At 43.8% G+C, this 19,589-nt stretch overlaps 1 protein-coding gene across 1 annotated transcript in view; it reads left to right on the forward strand.

The window, feature by feature from the left end:
• Positions 1-19,589, forward strand: part of LOC122930589 (cGMP-dependent 3',5'-cyclic phosphodiesterase-like) — a 191,461-nt gene that overhangs the window by 101,589 nt on the left and 70,283 nt on the right. Inside the window, exon 10 of the mRNA XM_044284079.1 lies at positions 16,567-16,641. Coding sequence (XP_044140014.1) covers positions 16,567-16,641 — 75 coding nt within the window. The remainder of the gene's footprint in view (positions 1-16,566; positions 16,642-19,589) is intronic.

Raw genomic sequence — 19,589 nt, forward strand, 5'->3', positions numbered from 1 at the left:
TTTCAATGTCACATGATTCGTTTTCACTCTTTGTCTTCCATTAGTTCCTCCTCTTAATACAAATAGATCGGCGATTCCCCCTCTTTCGGGAAAAGCCGCCAGTCTCTTCCTACCTCGGTGTAGACCTCAATAATAAACCACCGCACTGACGTCCAATGTCCACGTCCGGGAAAAGAACTTTTGTAAACAAACACAGAAAAAGCTAGGAAACATCTGACATCTCAATACTTTCCATGTTCACCATACAAGCTTTTATGTCCTCCGGCCGAGTAGATCCGGTCTACTTCTCTTCTGTTGATTCTCGTCAATGGATCGCCGCCTCTCCGGTTATTACGAACTTGCTCCAGCCCCATTTAAAAAAATCAAACCTTCTGGATTTGTATTATGTATTTTTTTAAAGTGTGCAGAACCACTATGTGTCTCTAAACCCTTCTTATATTTCGTGTTCCTGAATCCTTACTTTTAGTTTCCTAGTGGTCCGTCCTACATCCCGGAGGCCACATGGACACTCCAGCATGTCACCCACAGATACGAGTTCACAAGAAAGCTCTCCCATTACTTTGTGTACGGGCCCGCTGCTCCGAGACACCGCTGTTTCCTTCCTACACTGTCTGCTAACTTTCAGACGGTTCCTGCGCGGTAGACAAAGACCGCACCATGTGAACCCGTGTCTCATACCGTCAGTGGGTCGTGTAGGTATAAAGCTGTGTACAAGCTTATTTTTTAGGATAACAGAGGGATTCTTGGGAATTATGTCTCCTAGTATGGGATCATTCTTAGGCCTCATGCACACGACCGTTGTTTGGGTCCGCATCCGAGCCGCCGTTTTGGCGGCTCGGATGGGGACCCATTCACTTCAATGATGGTTTTGTATTTAAAAAAGAATTTTGTAGTAACGCCCATAGCGTCTTGGAAAAGGAGCAATCTAGAAGAGTCCACAAGGGGCCCCTGACGAAACCCGGGTCGGGCCTTCCATGAGAGGACGTGCACATTTTATACGCGTGTTGTTTTATGGATCTTGTGAGTTACAATAAATCACGTTAATGAAGCTCAGTTGGCGGTATTTCACCATGTTGGGCCGTCTCTTCTTTGGCTTTTAGGAGATTTGAGCATCGACCTTAGTGGGAACCAAAATGGAGGAATCACATCGATAGATACCTTTTGTCTCCCTCAGTGTGAACTGCGCTCAAGTTGAAGCAGCGCGGTTTTCTATATAATATATATTAAATCATTAGGGTGGTTTTTTTTTAGCCAAAAAGACACCAATGGAAATGTCATCGATGATTACACCGAGGATATTATACAATATCAGACCATTAATCAATTAACCACTACACTTCAGGAGTATTATTAATCAGAGGGGTGAGTAATCCAGTAATTAAACATAGGGAAGATATCTATTAACCCATTAGTGACCACTAATACACCTTTTTACTGATGTAAGCAAAGGGGCTTTAACCCCAGCCCTATTTCACCTTAAGGATCAGGCCATTTTTTGCAAATCTGACCAGCGTCACTTTATTTGGTGATAACTTTAAAACATATTGACTTATCCAGGCCATTCTGAGATCGTTTTTTCATCACATATTGTACTTCATGACACTGGTAAAATGAAGTAAAAACAATTAATTTTTATTTAAAAAAAACAAACAAATTTACCCAAAATTTGAAAAAAAAAGTTTCAATTTCTCTACTTCTATAATACATAGTAATACCTACAAAAATAGGTACTACTTTACATTCCCCATATATCTACTTCATGTTTGGATCATTTTAGGAATGATATTTTATATTTTGGGGATTTTACAAGGCTTAGAAGTTTAGAAGCAAATCTTGAAATTTTTCAGAAATTTTCAAAAACCCAATTTTTAGGGACCAGTTCAGGTCTCAAGTCACTTTGTGAGGCTTACATAATAGAAACCACCCAAAAATTACCTCATTCTAGAAACTACACCCCTCAAGCTATTCAAAACTGATTTTACAAACGTCATTAACCCTTTAGGTGTTCCACAAGAGTTAATGGCAAATGGAGATAAAATTTCAGAATTTAGATTTTTGGCCAAATTTTCCATTTTTATCTATTTTTTCCAGTAACAAAGCAAGGGTTAACAGCCAAACAAAACTCAATATTTATTGCCCTGATTCTGTAGTTTGCAGAAACACCCAATATGTGGCCGTAAACTACTGTACGGGCACACGGCGAGGCGTAGAGGGAAAGGTGCGCCGTATGGTTTTTGAAAGGCAGATTTTGCTGGACTGGTTTATTTACACCATGTCCCATTTGAAGCCCCCCTGATGCCCCCCTAGAGTAGAAAATCCATAAAAGTGACCCCATCTAAGAAACTACACCCCTCAAGGTATTCAAAACTGATTTTACGAACTTTGTTAACCCTTTAGGTGTTGCACAAGAGTTATTGGCAAATGGGGCTGAAATTTGAGAATTTAATTTTTTTGCCAAATTTTAAATTTTAACCCATTTTTTCCACTAACAAAGCAAGGGTTAACAGCCAAACAAGACTGTATCTCTATTGCCCTGACTCTGCCGTTTACAGAAACACCCCATATGTGGCTGTAAACTACTGTACGGCCACACAGTGGGGCGTAGAGGGAAAGGAGCACTGTGTGGTTTTTGGAGGGCTGATTTTTATGGACCGGTTTATTTACACTGTGTCTTGTTTCAACCCCCCTGATGCACCCCTGGAGTAGAAACTACTCCCTAAAAGTGACCCCATTTTGCAAACTACGCGATAAGGTGGCGGTTTTGTTGGGACTATTTTTAGGGTACATATGATTTTTGGTTGCTCTATATTACCTTTTTCTGAGGCAAGGTTACCAAAAATTTAAATTCTGAAATCTCATCTCCATTTGCCATTAACTGTTGAGGAACACCTAAAGGGTTAATAAAGTTTGTAAGATCAGTTTTGAATACTTGGAAGGGTGTAGTTTATTAGATGGGGTCACTTTTAGGGAGTTTCTACTCTAGGGGGGCATCAGGGGGGCTTCAAAAGGGACATGGTGTAAATAAAAAAGGCCATCAAAATCGGCCTTCCAGAAACCATGTCGGTCCTTTCCTTTTACTGATACAGCAGTTTACGACCACAAATGTGGCGTTTCTGTAAATAGCAGTATCAGGGTAATAAATATTAAGTTTTATTTGGTTGTTAACCCTTGCTTTGTTACCGGAAAAAATGGATTGAAATGGAAAAGTGCCAAAAATAGCTGTTTTGGCACCGTTTTTTTTTTGTTTGTTTTTTTGGACAGTGTTAATCTAGGGGGTTAGGTCATGGGGTATTTTTATAGAGGAGATTATTACTGATGCGGCAATACCTAATTTGTATACTTTTTTCAATTATTTTAGTTTTACAAACTTTTAGAACAAATTTTTTGGGGTGTCTCAAGTCTGAGAACCTTAGTTTTTATCTATAGTCAGTGGCTAAGTTGGGGAAGGGGATTAGTATTAGTATTAGTATAGATTAGTATAAATACTCCCTGAAGCAACCAATAATGCAGAGGCCCGGATGATCGGGGCACGTGTCGCACTGAGTAGTGGTGTCCTTCCGTATCCCCCTCTTGTGACACACTCTGCATCTTTTTTGGGTTCGTCCCTTCTTTCCAGTATGGGGGGACCACACCTGGAAAGTGTTGGCCAGGGACGATCCGGGCGCCTCCAGTTCCCGAGGTACTCCGGCCTGCTCTTTCCCGGTCCGAAAAGATCAGGCCCTTGAGGACTGCCTCATAGAACTGGAGGAATGTCCCTGTGCTGCCAGCGCTTCGGGATAGTACAAAAGAGTTGTACATGGCAACCTGCACCATGTAGACCGTAACTTTTTTGTACCATGCCCGAGTTTTGCGCATGGCATTATATGGCGTGAGGACTTGATCAGAGAGATCAACTCCTCCCATATAACGATTGTAGTCGACGATACAATCGGGCTTGAGGACCGTTGCCGTGGTACCTCGCACAGAGACTGGGGTGGTGCTGTTACCGTGGATTGTGGACAGTACAAGGACATCCCTCTTGTCCTTATATCTGACCAGCCACAGGTTTCCACTGGTAAAGGCATGGGTCGCACCCCTGGGGATAGGTACCTGGAGGGGGTGGGCAGGGAGGCCGCGTAGATTTTTCCGCACGGTCCCACAAGCGAACGTGGATCTGGCGGGGAGGGACTGGAACAAGGGGATACTAGTATAAAAGTTATCCACGTAAAGGTGGTAACCGTTATCCAGCAGTGGGTGCATAAGGTCCCACACGAGTTTCCTGCTAACACCCAGAGTGGGGGGGACAGTCGGGGGGTTGAATCCGGGAATCTCGCCCCTCGTACACACGAAACTTGTAAGTGCACCCTGAGGTACTCTCACAAAGTTTGTACAGCTTCACGCCATACCTCGCCCGCTTAGAGAGAACATACTGGCGGAAAATGAGTCTCCCCTTGAACGCAATGAGAGACTCATCAACCGCGACCTCCCTTCCAGGTACATAGGCCTGTACAAATTTGGCCCCAAAGTGATCGATAACCGGCCTGATTTTGTACAGGCGGCCATGGGCAGGATCACCTCGGGGGGGACATGCTGCATTATCGGAATAATGCAGACATTTCCGGATGGCCTCAAACCGGGAACGTGTCATGGCCATACTGTAAAGTGGGGTCTAGTATAGGACGTCCCCACTCCAGTATTGCCTGACACTAGGTTTCTTGACTAGGCCCATATGCAGCACGAGGCCCCAAAATGTCCTCATCTCGGCTGCACTGACCGGCGTCCAGCCACCAGGCCTGGCCAAAAATGAGCCCGGGTGTTGAGCAGCGAACTGTTGGGCGTACAGGTTTGTCTGCTCCACCCTCAGATTTCTCAGTTGGTCACTGAAAAAAATTACTAAAAAAGTCATATTCAGTGAAGCCCACTGTGGGAATCTGGATTCCTGTTTGGCCTACAAAATCAGGAATCACGGGCTCAAATCGCTCTGGGGTACACCAGACAGGTTCACCGGCAGAGGGCTCCGGTGGAATTAACCCCCAGAGCTAGGGTGGGCCACAGGGTCCCTAGCATGGCGGTCCCCTTGCTCCACCTGGTGGCGTCTCCGCCGCCTTGGGGGCTCATCATCATCGCTAGATGATGAGGAGGACGCGGATGACAACAGGAATGTGGGGTCATCCTCGTCCTCACTGGGAGTCGGAGGCAAGCTGGGCGTATGCCTCCTCGGCCGAGAACATCCAGCGGGCCATAGGGGAGTGTGTGTCTGCGTGTGTGTGTGTGCGTGTGTGTAAATCTTTATTTGGTGTGCGTGTGTGTGTGGGGGGGGGGGGGCATGGGTGTTCGCGGACTTATCCCTAAAACTAACAGAAAACAAAAAAAAAGACTAAACTAAAAAAAGGGCAAAAAATTTGAAAAAAATACTAATTATTTTTAAAACCGCTGATCAACCGTCCGAAGTTGATCAGCGGTGGGTTGTGCGATGCGCTAACTGTGGCCGGACGCTAAGAGTGCCGGCCACAGTCAGCTTACGCACACAAAAAAATAAATAATAATGCCTGCGCCCCAAAAAAGTTGTGGGGGGAGGGGGGCAGGGGGGCAAGCGGCAGCACCCCTGGGGGATCTAGGGACACACAGCTGTGCTGTGGACCCCAGACATCCTACTTAGGGTGATGCAATCAAACTTTTTTTCCCCACTAACTTTACCTTTTATATCCCTGCCTAGCCCAACCTTTCCCTAATTACCTGGCTGATCAGATGGGGGGTGCTGGGGCACAGATCGGGTCCTGGGGCAAGGATGGGTGCTGGGGCAAGGATGGGTGATGCTGGCTGAGATCCACACGTGCACTGCAGCACTCCTCTCTCCTCTGCTCCCCGGACACAAAAGGAGGAGGAGAGGAGCGCTGCGGTAATTTGAACGTCCCACCGCCCGCCCACCTACCAATCAGAGGCGATCCTGAGAGGTGATGTCACCATCATCTCTCAGGATTGCAGAATGGTGATTGGTGGTGTATAATCACACCACCGATCCACCATCCTGTTCCGGGTTATCAGGTTCCCAGAGACCTGAATAACCCAGAAACGCAGCAAACCGCAGGTCTGAATTGACCTGCGGTTTACTGCGATTGCCGACATGGGGGGGTCACAGTACCCCCTAGCGCATCTAGCCAAGGTTCCTGCTCAATTATTTGAGCAGGCACCGGGTTCCGATCACTGCCCGCCGGACGGCAGTGATCGGAACAACACAGGATGTACCGGGACGTCATGTGTCCTAAAGAGGTTAATCAATCATTACATGTACTTGAAATGGTGCATTAAAAACTATAACTTGTCCTGCAAAAAGAAAGGCCTCATACAAGTGCATTGATAAAAAAAAACTAAAAAGTTATAGCTCTTGGAATGCAATTTTGTTTTTAAAATGTGCATGGTCACTAAGTGGTTGAACCAGCTAAATCAGTGATATTATTCACTGCCTCACTAGACACCAGGACTATTATTTATAAGCCCACTCGGCCACCAGGGACCATGCAGCACAGCAGAGATGAAGCAGTGCATTCAGTCCGGCCATGGCATACTGTATTAGGTTACACGGATAAGATGGGGAAACATTGGCTGCGGCCATTAATGGCGGTGTGATATGTACTCCAAGTTAGGCCTCTTTCACACGGGCGTCGTGTGTGAGGGCCGAACAAATTGCGAGTGCGTTGCGGGAAAATGCAAGATTTTTCAGCACGAGTGCAAAGCGTTTTAATGCGTTTTGCACGCGCATGAGAAAAATCGGCATGTTTGGTACCCAGACCCGAACCCGGACTTCTTCACAGAAGTTCGGGCTTGGGATCGGTGTTGTGTAGATTGTATTATTTTCCCTTATAACATGGTTGTAAGGGAAAATAATAGCATTCTGAATACAGAATGCTAAGTAAATGAAGGATGGAGGGGTTAAAAAAAATTAATTAAATTAAACTCACCTCATCCACTTGTTTGTGCAGCCCGGCTTGTCTTCTTTCTTCTTCTTTAAGGACCTGGGAGGAAAAGGACCTTTGGTGACATCACTGCGCTCATCACATGGTCCCTCACATGGTCCATCACTGTGGTAATGGACCATGTGATGAGCGCATGTGAGTAAATTTTTTTATTTTTCTGCGAGTTAGCCGGCGCATGCGCATTAATTACTGTGATGCCGTGCCAGGAATGGACATCGCAGTTCGCATGCGCCAGCCGACGGATCTCGGCGAGAGAAGAAGTAAGAAGATGGGCGGGCAGAGGGAAAGAATGGGCGGGCAGAGGGAAAGACTGGGCGGGGGGGGGAAGCGACGATAAGGCAGAGCTGCCTGGGCACCTACGAGGTTGACGCCGACCCTGGGCCCTTGCGAACCCTCATTTGCATAACCTACTAAGATGATTTTTGCCAGTTTTATAAGTCCACGATTGCTTATCAAGGTAACATTTTTATCAACTGTAATGCTGCTAGAAAGCTATGGGAAGGGTTAAAAAGGTGAAACTGTGATGACAGACTCCCTTTAATAACTGGTTGAACCTCCTTTGGCAGCAATAACTTCCACCAAACGTTTCCTGAAGTTGCAGATCAGACGGGCACAACGGTCAGGAGTAATTCTTGGCCATTTCTCTTTACAGAACTGTTTCAGTTCAGCAATATTCTTGGGATGTCTGGTGTGAATCGCTTTCTTGAGGTCCTGCCACAGCATCTCAATCGGGTTGAGGTCAGGACTCTGACTGGGCCACTCCAGAAGGCGGATTTCCTTCTGTTTAAGCCATTCTGTTGTTGATTTACTTCTATGCTTTGGGTCGTTGTCCTGTTGCAACATCCATCTTCTGTTGAGCTTCAGCTGGTGGACAGATGGCCTTAAGTTCTCCTGCAAAATGTCTTGATAAACTTGGGAATTCGTTTTTCCTTCGATGATAGCAATCCGTCCAGGCCCTGACGCAGCAAAGCAGCCCCAAACCATGATGCCCCCACCGCCATACTTCACAGTTGGGATGAGGTTTTGATGTTGGTGTGCTGTGCTCTTTTTCTCCACACATAGTGTTGTGTGTTTCTTCCAAACAACTCCACTTTGGTTTCATCTGTCCACAGAATATTTTGCCAGTACTGCTGTGGAACATCCAGGTGCTCTCGTGCAAACTGTAAATGTGCAGCAATGTTTTTTTTGGACAGCAGTGGCTTCCTCTGTGGTATCCTCCCATGAAATCCATTCTTGTTTAGTGTTTTACGTATCGTAGATTCGCTCACAGGGATGTTAGCATATGCCAGGGACTTTTGTAAGTCTTTAGCTGACACTCTAGGATTCTTCTTCACCTCATTGAGCAGTCTGCGCTGTGCTCTTGCAGTCATATTTACAGGACGGCCGCTCCTAGGGAGAGCAGCAGCAGTGCTGAACTTTCTCCATTTATAGACAATTTGTCTTACCATGGACTGATGAACAGCAAGGGTTTTGGAGATACTTTTATAACCCTTTCCAGCTTTATGCAAGTCAACAATTCTTAATCGTAGGTCTTCTGAGAGCTTTTGTGCGAGGCATCATTCACATCAGGCAATAGGGCAGGGCAGCTGTAACCAACCCCTCCAATCTCATCTCATTGATTGGACTCCAGTTGGCTGACACCTCACTCCAATTAGCTCTTGGAGATGTCATTAGTCTAGGGGTTCACATACTTTTTCCACCTGCACTGTGAATGTTTACATGCTGTGTTCAATAAAAACATGGTAACATTTAACTCTTTGTGTGTTATTAGGTTAAGCCGACTGTGATTGTCTATTGTGACTTAGATCAGATCACATTTTATGACCACATTTCATTCCAAAGGGTTCACATACTTTTTCTTGCAACTGTATGTTTAGAGTTTTTTTTATATTTATTCTTAAAAGAAAGATTTTTTTTTTTCCCTCTTGGTTCTGACAATCTCTGGGTACGGAGCGCCGCTTTTCCCACAGAAACAATTTATATAATCTTAAAAAGTAAGGAGAGCATGAGAGCGAGGACAAAGCTGCGCGAGGCGCGAATATTTTTACTGTATTGTACAGAAGGACAAAAGAAGCAGAAAAAAAACCTAGATCTGGTTCAAAGCGGAAAAGGGACGACAACAATTACAAGGGATTTAACTTTGCTAAATGAAATTCAAAATCTGTTTTTATAAAAAAATTAATAAAAATAGCCGGGGAGTACAGAGCCGCGCTGCAGTGACAGCCATTGTATGGGAGGAAGAGGGAACAGCGCGGCATTAATCTCCCTATAATGTGTCAGGATATTTATAATCTGCACTCAGCTTGTGCAGGAACATCACATCTCACCCAAACATTAACCACTTCACTGCAGGCACAAAATGTGAGAAAGTAAGGGGCAATATTATAGTAGTTATATTCTTGTACATAGGAGGCAGTATTATAGTAGTTATATTATTGTACATAGGAGACAGTATTATAGTAGTTATATTCTTGTACATAGGAGCAGTATTATAGTAGTTATATTCTTGTATATAGGAGCAGTATTATAGTAGTTATATTCTTGTACATAGGAGCAGTATTATAGTAGTTATATTCTTGTACATAGGAGCAGTATTATAGTAGTTATATTCTTATACATAGGAGCAGTATTATAGTAGTTATATTATTGTATATAGGAGCAGTATTGTAGTAGTTATATTCTTGTACATAGGAGCAGTATTATAGTAGTTATATTCTTGTATATAGGAGCAGTATTATAGTAGTTATATTCTTGTACATAGGAGCAGTATTATAGTAGTTATATTCTTGTACATAGGAGGCAGTATTATAGTAGTTATATTCTTGTACATATGGGCGGTATTATAGTAGTTATATTCTTGTACATAGGAGGCAGTATTATAGTAGTTATATTCTTGTACATAGGAGCAGTATTATAGTAGTTATATTCTTGTACATAGGGGCGGTATTATAGTAGTTATATTCTTGTACATAGGAGCAGTATTATAGTAGTTATATTCTTCTACATAGGAGGCAGTATTATAGTAGTTATATTCTTGTACATAGGAGGCAGTATTATAGTAGTTATATTCTTGTACATAGGAGGCAGTATTATAGTAGTTATATTCTTGTACATAGGAGGCAGTATTATAGTAGTTATATTTTTGTACATAGGAGCAATATTATAGTAGTTATATTCTTGTACATAGGAGCAGTATTATAGTAGTTATATTCTTGTACATAGGAGCAGTATTATAGTAGTTATATTCTTGTACATAGGAGCAGTATTATAGTAGTTATATTCTTGTACATATGAGGCAGTATTATAGTAGTTATATTCTTGTACATAGGAGGCAGTATTATAGTAGTAATCATTCCCCCTAGGGGGAGCTTACGTCACACTATGTTATTGTTGAGTTTGGGGTCAGCCTGCACTCTGCTCCCTCTGGTGGTGGCTGCAGCAGATGGAATTTTGTGTCTGTATCAGAATAATAATGATCTGACTGATATACCGCTATAATAAGAAATTAATCAGCAATTCTAGATTTATGTAGAATAGTAAACAAAGAAGATGGTTTTCAATATCAATCATTTTATTGTTTAAAGGGATGCAGTTTCTGTGGACAGGGGCGGTGCTGTTTTTTGAATAGTGCAGCCATGTTTTTGTAATCTTGGACAACCCTTTTAAGGTCCGTGAAACCAGGAGATCACTGCAGTGCTTTGGATTTGGCCTCCAATAAGAGTTGATTCAGTTCTGGAGATTGTGACATGACTGGCCGCAGGTTTTGTGATGTCACTTTGTGCATTTCTGCGGTTACGACTGACGCACAGCAGTAATGCACCTATAGAGGTGCATAGTTCAGGTCGCCATGGAGACCGTGCCTGTCCATGATCACTTTGTATTTATACATTGTTACAAATCTTTCTCACCATGGAAACCTGTCCTACCAACCCCAGTATCCAGTGACTTGCAGCGCCACACAGTGGTCAGTACCGGAGCTCATTCACTAGACTCCAAAAGTGGAAATGCTTCTGTTTAATTTTATGCTGTCTACACAACATAGTAGACAGGTGTAACGTGAAGCTCCTGGGGCCCAATTCAGGGGCCCCCACCCTCTATGTGCCATTTGTAATACTTGAGTCTTCTTATGCGGTAAAGGGGTCTTTGGGCATCAGGGTCCGGTTGTGACTTCTGACTTTGCACCCCCTATGAGATCATATCACCACACAGGGCTCCCCCTATTATACATGGAGACCCCCTTTAAGGTTTTTGTAGTTTTGGATAAATGAAGCTTAAAGGGGTTTTTCCAAATTAGAAATCTGATCAGTGGGCTCTAACCGCTGGGACCCTATTAATCATGAGAAAGGGGGTCCCTTCTAACCCTGTATGGATGGAACAACAGTTTCGAGCATGTGTTCCCTACTGCTCCATTCGTTCTGGGGCATAGGAACCCTGTTTTCATGATAGGCAGGGGTCCCAGCAGTCAGACCCCCACAACCTGATACTTAAAGGGGTTCTCCGGGCCTTTTCCCTAATTGGGGCTTGTTACTAACCTCTGGAGTGAAGATGTGTTACATGGTACTTACCCGCCCTCGCTCCGCTGATGCCGCTGTCCCCCTGCACTCGTGTGGGCTCTTCCGCTGGGTCCAGACTGGAAGTGAGCTCTTTTTTTTTTTTTACTCTTCAGCTGCTTTGACTATAATACATCTGAACCGGAAAAGAAAACCGCCACATCCGGTCGGGACCCCGGCGGAAGAGGCGGCAGCGTGCATGGGGGAGAAGCGGCGTTTGCATTGTGCCGTCATCTGTGCCTGAAATACGCCAAATTTAGGTTTATTTCAGTATAATAAAAAAATATATAATAAACCCCCCTCCCCTTGTGTTTTAATATCTCTGCTTACTGTCAATGAATGACAGCCTCACTGTTTGGAACTGCAGGCCAAAAATCTTCTGTAGACATAAATACCTCTCCCATCTGAGGCTTTGCTACAATGTATCCTAGCAGCACAAATCTCTCTCCTGTCCTGATCGTTGCTACAATGTATCAATGCAAGGAAAATGTATCAGTCCGGAGTCCAGGCTGTTCAGCTCGCAGAGGATTGTCTAGACTGGACACAATTGTATCAACCTCTGTGGGAGCAAATGGGTCTGAGCAAGCGGAGATATTGAAAATGTTGAAAATTTTTAAAATTCATTCCACAATTTAAAGGACTAGTTTATATAACTGTCATAGGATTTTGGATCTTATATGAGGGCACAATTATTTATTACTTCCAATTAGTAAAGTAACTTTGCGCTTTTGTATTTCAGTGTCTCCCTATGCCCTCTGTAGTGTGCTTATGAGCCTTAAGGTCCGTAAACCGCGGATCCGCAAAAAAAACGGAAGCCACCCGTGTGCCTTCCACAATTTGCGGAACGGAAGAGGCGGCCCATTGTAGAAATGCCTATTCTTGTCCGCAAAAGGGACAAGAATAGGACATGCTATATTTTTTTTGTGGGGCCACGGAACGGAGCAACGGATGCGGACAGCGCACGGAGTGCTGTCCGCATCTTTTGTGGCCCCATTGAAGTGAATGGGTCCTCACCAGAGCCGCAAAAACTGCGGCTCGGATGTGGACCCGAAAAACGGTCGTGTGCATGAGGCCTTAGTGGAGCGTTAGACCCTTCCTGCGGCTCAGTAATCCTACCTTAAACCCCCGATTACTCTCTTTTAGGAGAATTGCAGTATTTCTTAGAATTAATTAAAAAAATCCCTAATTAAAATCTGTAAATTAAGATGACTAAAATAAAAAAAACTAATTAAATAAATCCACTTTCTTTGTGCTCCATGAGATCTCAGTATCCTATCTAAATCCGCCCTTTGTTCACGGAGGTGACACAGAATGTTCCGAGCTCGGCGCAGGGGCCGCAAGTGCTTTATTTGTTGCTGCGGACCCACCACCTGAAAGCTGTCAATCACATGAATCACCCAAAAACGTTCCCTACGGCTCCCAACTCTGAAGGTCTATTCATTCTTTTCTTTTTTACATAATGGAAAATTAATATCTTGGGATTAAAATGCTGAGCGTTCCCCGCCGCGGCCGGATGCATCCATTAGCGCAATTTGCTGCTATTCACCTGAAATTGCTTTTGTTAGTTTCTAACCGTTTATGGTTTTGATGGAACAACTCCGGGATGTTCTTCTGATCTCCAGATCGGTGAAAACAGACATCTCAAGTGTTATTCTTTCCCTCCCGTCCATTAAGCGCTGAATCGTTTCTTTATCCCGGCGACACGCAAAGAATCCATTGTTCTCCTGAAACTTGTGGCTTTTGAATGGAACAAAGGAGAATTGGACGCGTGATTTGTCTTTAAGTTCCTGCTGTGTCATTAACTTAGAGAGCCTCTCCAGTCGCCCCCTACATTATCTACTCAATTGCAGAAACCAAGAATAAGTCACATGGTCAAGACGTCTTATAAAATCAGTACTTATGAATACATTTTATAACATTCTGAATGTTCCTCCTAGAGAGAACAAAGATTTTATTTATTCTTGCAGAGGCTTTCTCCTATGCACATTGTATGACACTGCCCGCTTTTGACTAAACCCTATGAAAATTAAAGAATATAAATACTATAATACTGCCTCCTATGTACAAGAATATAACTACTATAATACTGCTCCTATGTACAAGAATATAACTACTATAATACTGCTCCTATGTACAAGAATATAACTACTATAATACTGCTCCTATGTACAAGAATATAACTTCTATAATACTGCTCCTATGTACAAGAATATAACTGCTATAATACTGCTCCTATGTACAAGAATATAACTACTATAATACTGCTCCTATGTACAAGAATATAACTACTATAATACTGCTCCTGTGTACAAGAATATAACTACTATAATACTGCTCCTATATACAAGAATATAACTACTATAATACTGCTCCTATGTACAAGAATATATCTACTATAATACTGCTCCTATGTACAAGAATATAACTACTATAATACTGCTCCTATGTACAAGAATATACCTACTATAATACTGCTCCTATGTACAGGAATATAACTACTATAATACTGCTCCTATATACAAGAATATAACTACTATAATACTGCTCCTATGTACAAGAATATATCTACTATAATACTGCTCCTATGTACAAGAATATAACTACTATAATACTGCCTCCTATGTACAAGAATATAACTACTATAATACTGCTCCTGTGTACAAGAATATAACTACTATAATACTGCTCCTATGTACAAGAATATAACTACTATAATACTGCTCCTATGTACAAGAATATAACTACTATAATACTGCTCCTATGTACAAGAATATAACCACTATAATACTGCTCCTATGTACAAGAATATAACTACTGTAATACTGCTCCTATGTACAAGAATATAACTACTATAATACTGCCTCCTATGTACAAGAATATAACTACTATAATACTGCCCCTATGTACAAGAATATAACTACTATAATACTGCCCCTATGTACAAGAATATAACTACTATAATACTGCATCCTATGTACAAGAATATAACTACTATAATACTGCCTCCTATGTGCAAGAATATAACTACTATAATACTGCTCCTATGTACAAGAATATAACTACTATAATACTGCCACCTATGTACAAGAATATAACTACTATATTACTGCTCCTATGTACAAGAATATAACTACTATAATACTATCTTTTATGTACAAGAATTTGACTACTATAATACTGCCTCCTATGTACAAGAATATTAGTACTATAATACTGCTCCCTATGTATAATAATACCATATTTATATAGGAATATAACTATTATATGGCTACATCCTATATAAACCCATTTAAATGAGGTTAGATTTAGTATAAGGCTAGTTTCTCACTAGCGGCAGGCGAGTCCGGCAGGCTGTCATATCTGTCCTGGCACTAGTTCATGTGTGCCCCCGGACTGCCGCTCTGTCCCTATTGACTATTATGGGGGCGGGGGAGGAGTTCCGGCGGCATCACGGCAGTGCACAACGAGAGGCAGCTGGACTAAAAGTACTGCATATCGTACTTTTAGTCCGGCTGCCTCTCGCCGTGCACCCGCCCCTGCCTTCATTATAGTCAATGGGAGGGAGTGGCAGTCCGGGGGCACACATGAACTAGTGGCAGGACGGATCCGACAGGCTTTTCACCCGCCGGAACAGCCTGCCGGACTCCCCTGCCGCTAATGTGAAAGTACCCTAACAAAGTTAATAAGTAGTTAGCTTGTAGTTTATTTCAGGGCCCCCAGTTATGAGTCAGGGCCCTTGACTGGAGCTGTACGGTCACCATTGAAGGCCAGTAATGCTTTTTTCTCAGTTCTGAAGGGCATGTTCTTTTTCTAAGTTAAATGTGTATAAATCTAGAAGATGAGCTTTAATAAACCAGGCTCCCTAGCCCCGCCCCCTAGGAGCGATAAAACAATAAAATAGCTGTGTTCCTGAACTGTGCCATAAAAGTCTGTTCAGGATTCCAGTCACCCATTCCAGATATCAGTGACAAGCATCAGCACCTCCATCGACCCCCCCCCCCCCCCCCATAAACCATTGACCTTGCTGTCAGGCGGTATACAGGGGTAGACTGATTTGACTCATATTAGACTTGTTCCAATTTGTGTCATTTAGAGCCGGGAGCCTCCACACAACAACATTCTGCTATTTTCAGACTCCTCTCCACTGATTTTGGACAATGGTGGCGGTTCTCGCTGCGCCTCTTTCATCCACTATCGCTCCTTCTGTTTATTCTCCTTCGCTCCAGTAGCTCCCGCTCTTTGTATTCCTCCGGTTACCTGCTGCTCTATGTTTTCTCTTTCCTCCATTGTATGAGTTCGGTCTTCTTCCTGCGCAGTGTTCACCTTCATAGGCTGAATAAGCAGCGAGCGGCAGGGGTGTTCTGCGCTGCTCACCTGCTGCCAATCTTAAAGGACATGTCCACCACTGAACACCATTTTTAGAAAGGTTTAACTTTCTTTGCCCTTTTTAAAAAATTTTTTTATTGTTTATGGTCAGATCTTAGTTTTCCGGTACAAAGCTCCAATATCCCATTTGTAGACGTAAAGTGAAATGGTAACATTGTGTCTGCCTGCAGCCACCACTAGAGGGAGCTCACTGCATACCTGTAATACCTTGACCTCAGTGGTAAATCTGTATGCAGTAAACTCCCCCTAGTGGTGGCTGCAGGCAGACAACATTTTTACACAGAGGGAAGACCTATGCAGGGAATTCTGTGCTGTGTATTAGGAAAATCTGGCTTTGAAGGTAGGTTAAGCAATTAATCAGCATAGATTTGTGGACCCATCCTCCACTTTCCAGCGGGATTGTCGCCCATCATTGTCAGGCTCCTCAATAGTAAGTCGTCTCATGATTTAGCATTTCACCGAAACGAAGAAAATTTAGAGTCCAGGATTTTGGGGTGATGGGTGACAACCTCTGAAGGGGCTCTAATGAGTCCAGCTCCTGTGTGTGTCCAATCACATGCACAGAACAGATCTTCATCTTGTAAAGGGAAACATTCCCTTTCAGTGACAGCAAGCAGAGATCTAGAAAAGATGTCTCCTTTGCTTTGATTTCTCACTTCTCTTCTTATGTCTTTCAGCTTGAAGAACAGACGCAGTCGCCGTGTTGCTGCCTCCTCCTGGTATCTGAGGACAGTCACCAGCTCTTCTGTCAGGTGGGTGCACTTTGGGGATGGGGATCCTCAGCCTATAGAAGAGAGAAGATTAATGAGATTTAGATGTAATTTGCAGGTTCAGGAAGAAAAATACATTTGCTAGAGTGTACAGAAGGGGGCGTGAGAGAGTGGGTATGATTTTGTGTGTCAGGCCGCTCCTCCCTCATCTCTTCTAAGTGTCCGGCCCCTCCTCCCTTATCTCTCCTAAGTGTCCGTCCCCTCCTCCCTTATCTCTCCTAAGTGTCCGGCCCCTCCTTCCTTATCTCTTCTAAGTGTCCGGCCCCTCCTTCCTTATCTCTTCTAAGTGTCCGGCCCCTCCTCCCTTATCTCTTCTAAGTGTCCAGCCCCTCCTCCCTTATCTCTCCTAAGTGTCCGGCCCCTCCTCCCTTATCTCTCCTATGTGTCAGGCCCCTCCTCCCTCATCTCTCCTATGTGTCAGGCCCCTCCTCCCTCATCTCTCCTATGTGTCAGGCCCCTTCTCCCTCATCTCCTCTATGTGTCCGGCCCCTCCTCCCTTATCTCTTCTAAGTGTCCGGCCCCTCCTGCCTTATCTCTCCTAAGTGTCCGGCCCCTCCTGCCTTATCTCTCCTAAGTGTCCGGCCCCTCCTGCCTTATCTCTCCTAAGTGTCCGGCCCCTCCTGCCTTATCTCTCCTAAGTGTCCGGCCCCTCCTCCCTTATCTCTCCTAAGTGTGCGGCCCCTCCTCCCTTATCTCTCCTAAGTGTCCGGCCCCTCCTCCCTTATCTCTTCTAAGTGTCCGGCCCCTCCTCCCTCATCTCTTCTATGTGTCATGCCCCTTCTCCCTCATCTCCTCTATGTGTCAGGCCCCTCCTCTCTTATCTCTCCTAAGTGTCCGGCCCCTCCTCCCTTATCTCTCCTAAGTGTCCGGACCCTCCTCCCTTATCTCTCCTAAGTGTCCGGCCCCTTCTCTCTTATTTCTCCTATGTGTCAGGCCCCTCCTTCCTCGTCTCTTTTATATGTCAGGCCCCTCCTTCCTCGTCTCTTCTATGTGTCAGGCCGCTCCTTCCTCGTCTCTTCTATGAATCAGGCCCCTCCTTCCTCGTCTCTTCTATGTGTCAGGTCCCTCCTTCCTCGTCACTTTTATGTGTTAATCCCCTCCTACCTCATCTCATCTGTGTCAGGCCCCTCCCACATTATCTCCTTCTGTGTCAGGCCCCTCCCACATTATATCTTCTGTTTCAGGCCCCTCCTTCCTCGTCTCTTCTGTGTGCCAGTCCCCTCCTTCCTCATCTCTTCTATGTGTTAATAGCCTCCTACCTCATCTCTTCTGTGTCAGGCCCATCCTACTTTATCTCTTCTGTGTCAGGCCCCTCCTTCCTCATCTCTGTGTGTCAGGCCCCTCCTTCCTCATCTCTGTGTGCCAGGCCCCTCCTTCCTCGTCTCTTTTATGTGTCAGACCCCTCCTTCCTCATCTCTTCTATGTGTCAGGCTCCTCCTTCCTCGTCTATTTTATGTGTTAATCCCCTCCTACCTTATCTCATCTGTGTCAGGCCCCTCCCACGTTATCTCTTCTGTGTCAGGCCCCTCCTTCCTCGTCTCTTCTGTGTGCCAGGCCCCTCCTTCCTCGTCTCTTTTATATGTCACGCCCCTCCTACATCTCCTCTATGTGTCAGGCCCCTCCCACCTTATCTCTTCTGTGTCAGGACGCTCCCACCACAATAAGACTTTTTTTTATACTTTATTATCTTTTTCTTTTACTAATTGAAATCCTGCAGGTGGCAGTTTGAGGGGGAGGACATAATTAAAGCTACAGCCACATATTTAGGGTTCTGCGGATCATTATTCCCGACACGGCGCTCAGCTTCAACATGAAATTGATGTCCTGAGCCACACGATCTTTAATCTCCTTCTGATAAAAAGTTAGACAGCGTAACACTCATACAGGGAATCAATCTGTTCCTGCCAGCGCGCCGGCAATTAACTCGAGACATTAGTCAATAGGATGACATTTCTCACTCCAGAAGGGGAAGCTTTGGCCACATTCCCTTAGATATCTGGCTACTACAAAAGTATTAACACCCCTCTCATTGCACTTTTTTATGTTTCATTGTTATCTGATCACGATGGATATCTTTTGCCTTGACAGAATTGAAAAAAAAAATACTTAAAAAATGTTGAAATCATTGACTGCATAAGTATTCACACCCTTGTAAAATAAACGGAAAAGTAAATGCTAATAGGAGACCTATCCCCACAGCCTCAAGGCTGTTGCTGCTGCTGGCTAAGATTTCACTTCAAAATGCCAACTTTTTAGGCAATAATTTTTTTCCGCATAAATTTTATTTATTTATTTTTATGTATTTTTTTATTTATTTGGGTAATCAATAAAACAGTTGAAGCAATTAAGAGGCATGAGGCACCAAGTACCTAATGCTTTAGTTAACATAACTAACATTTTATCTGCAGATATTATGATGGCTGGAGAGCTGGTTGCACATACTTTAGCCGGGAGAACGCAGGGGTATTTTCAAGTAAGTGGGTGCCCATGGTGGAGACAGCAAAATGTCCCAAATATACTCACTTTTCTAGGTTTTTTAAGGGTTAGTAATTTCCCTGGGGGGTGCTTTAGCGAGTGTTGTCTCATATCCCTAATAGTCTTTGGTGATAAAGGGGTTAAAACCGCTGGAGTTTTCTTAAAGGGATAAAAAAATGTTTCTGCAGTCCTACGAAAACAGCGCCGCTCCGTCAGTAGGTTCTGCCTGGTACTGTAGCTTTGCTACATTAAAGTGAATGAGGTTGAGCTGCAATACCACATACAACCTGCACACAGGTGTGGTGCTGTTTTTGGAAGAACGCAGATATCTTTCTAACGCCTTTCATTCATTCATGTAATTAGTCCAAGCAACAGAGGAATAATCACGGGTAAAACCTGCTTTTACTTTCACTTTCAGCTGCATTCACTGCATCCTGATTTCTAACAGTGATATC

Source organism: Bufo gargarizans, chromosome 3 (assembly GCF_014858855.1).
Source record: "Bufo gargarizans isolate SCDJY-AF-19 chromosome 3, ASM1485885v1, whole genome shotgun sequence".
NCBI classification, from domain to species: Eukaryota; Metazoa; Chordata; class Amphibia; order Anura; family Bufonidae; genus Bufo; species Bufo gargarizans.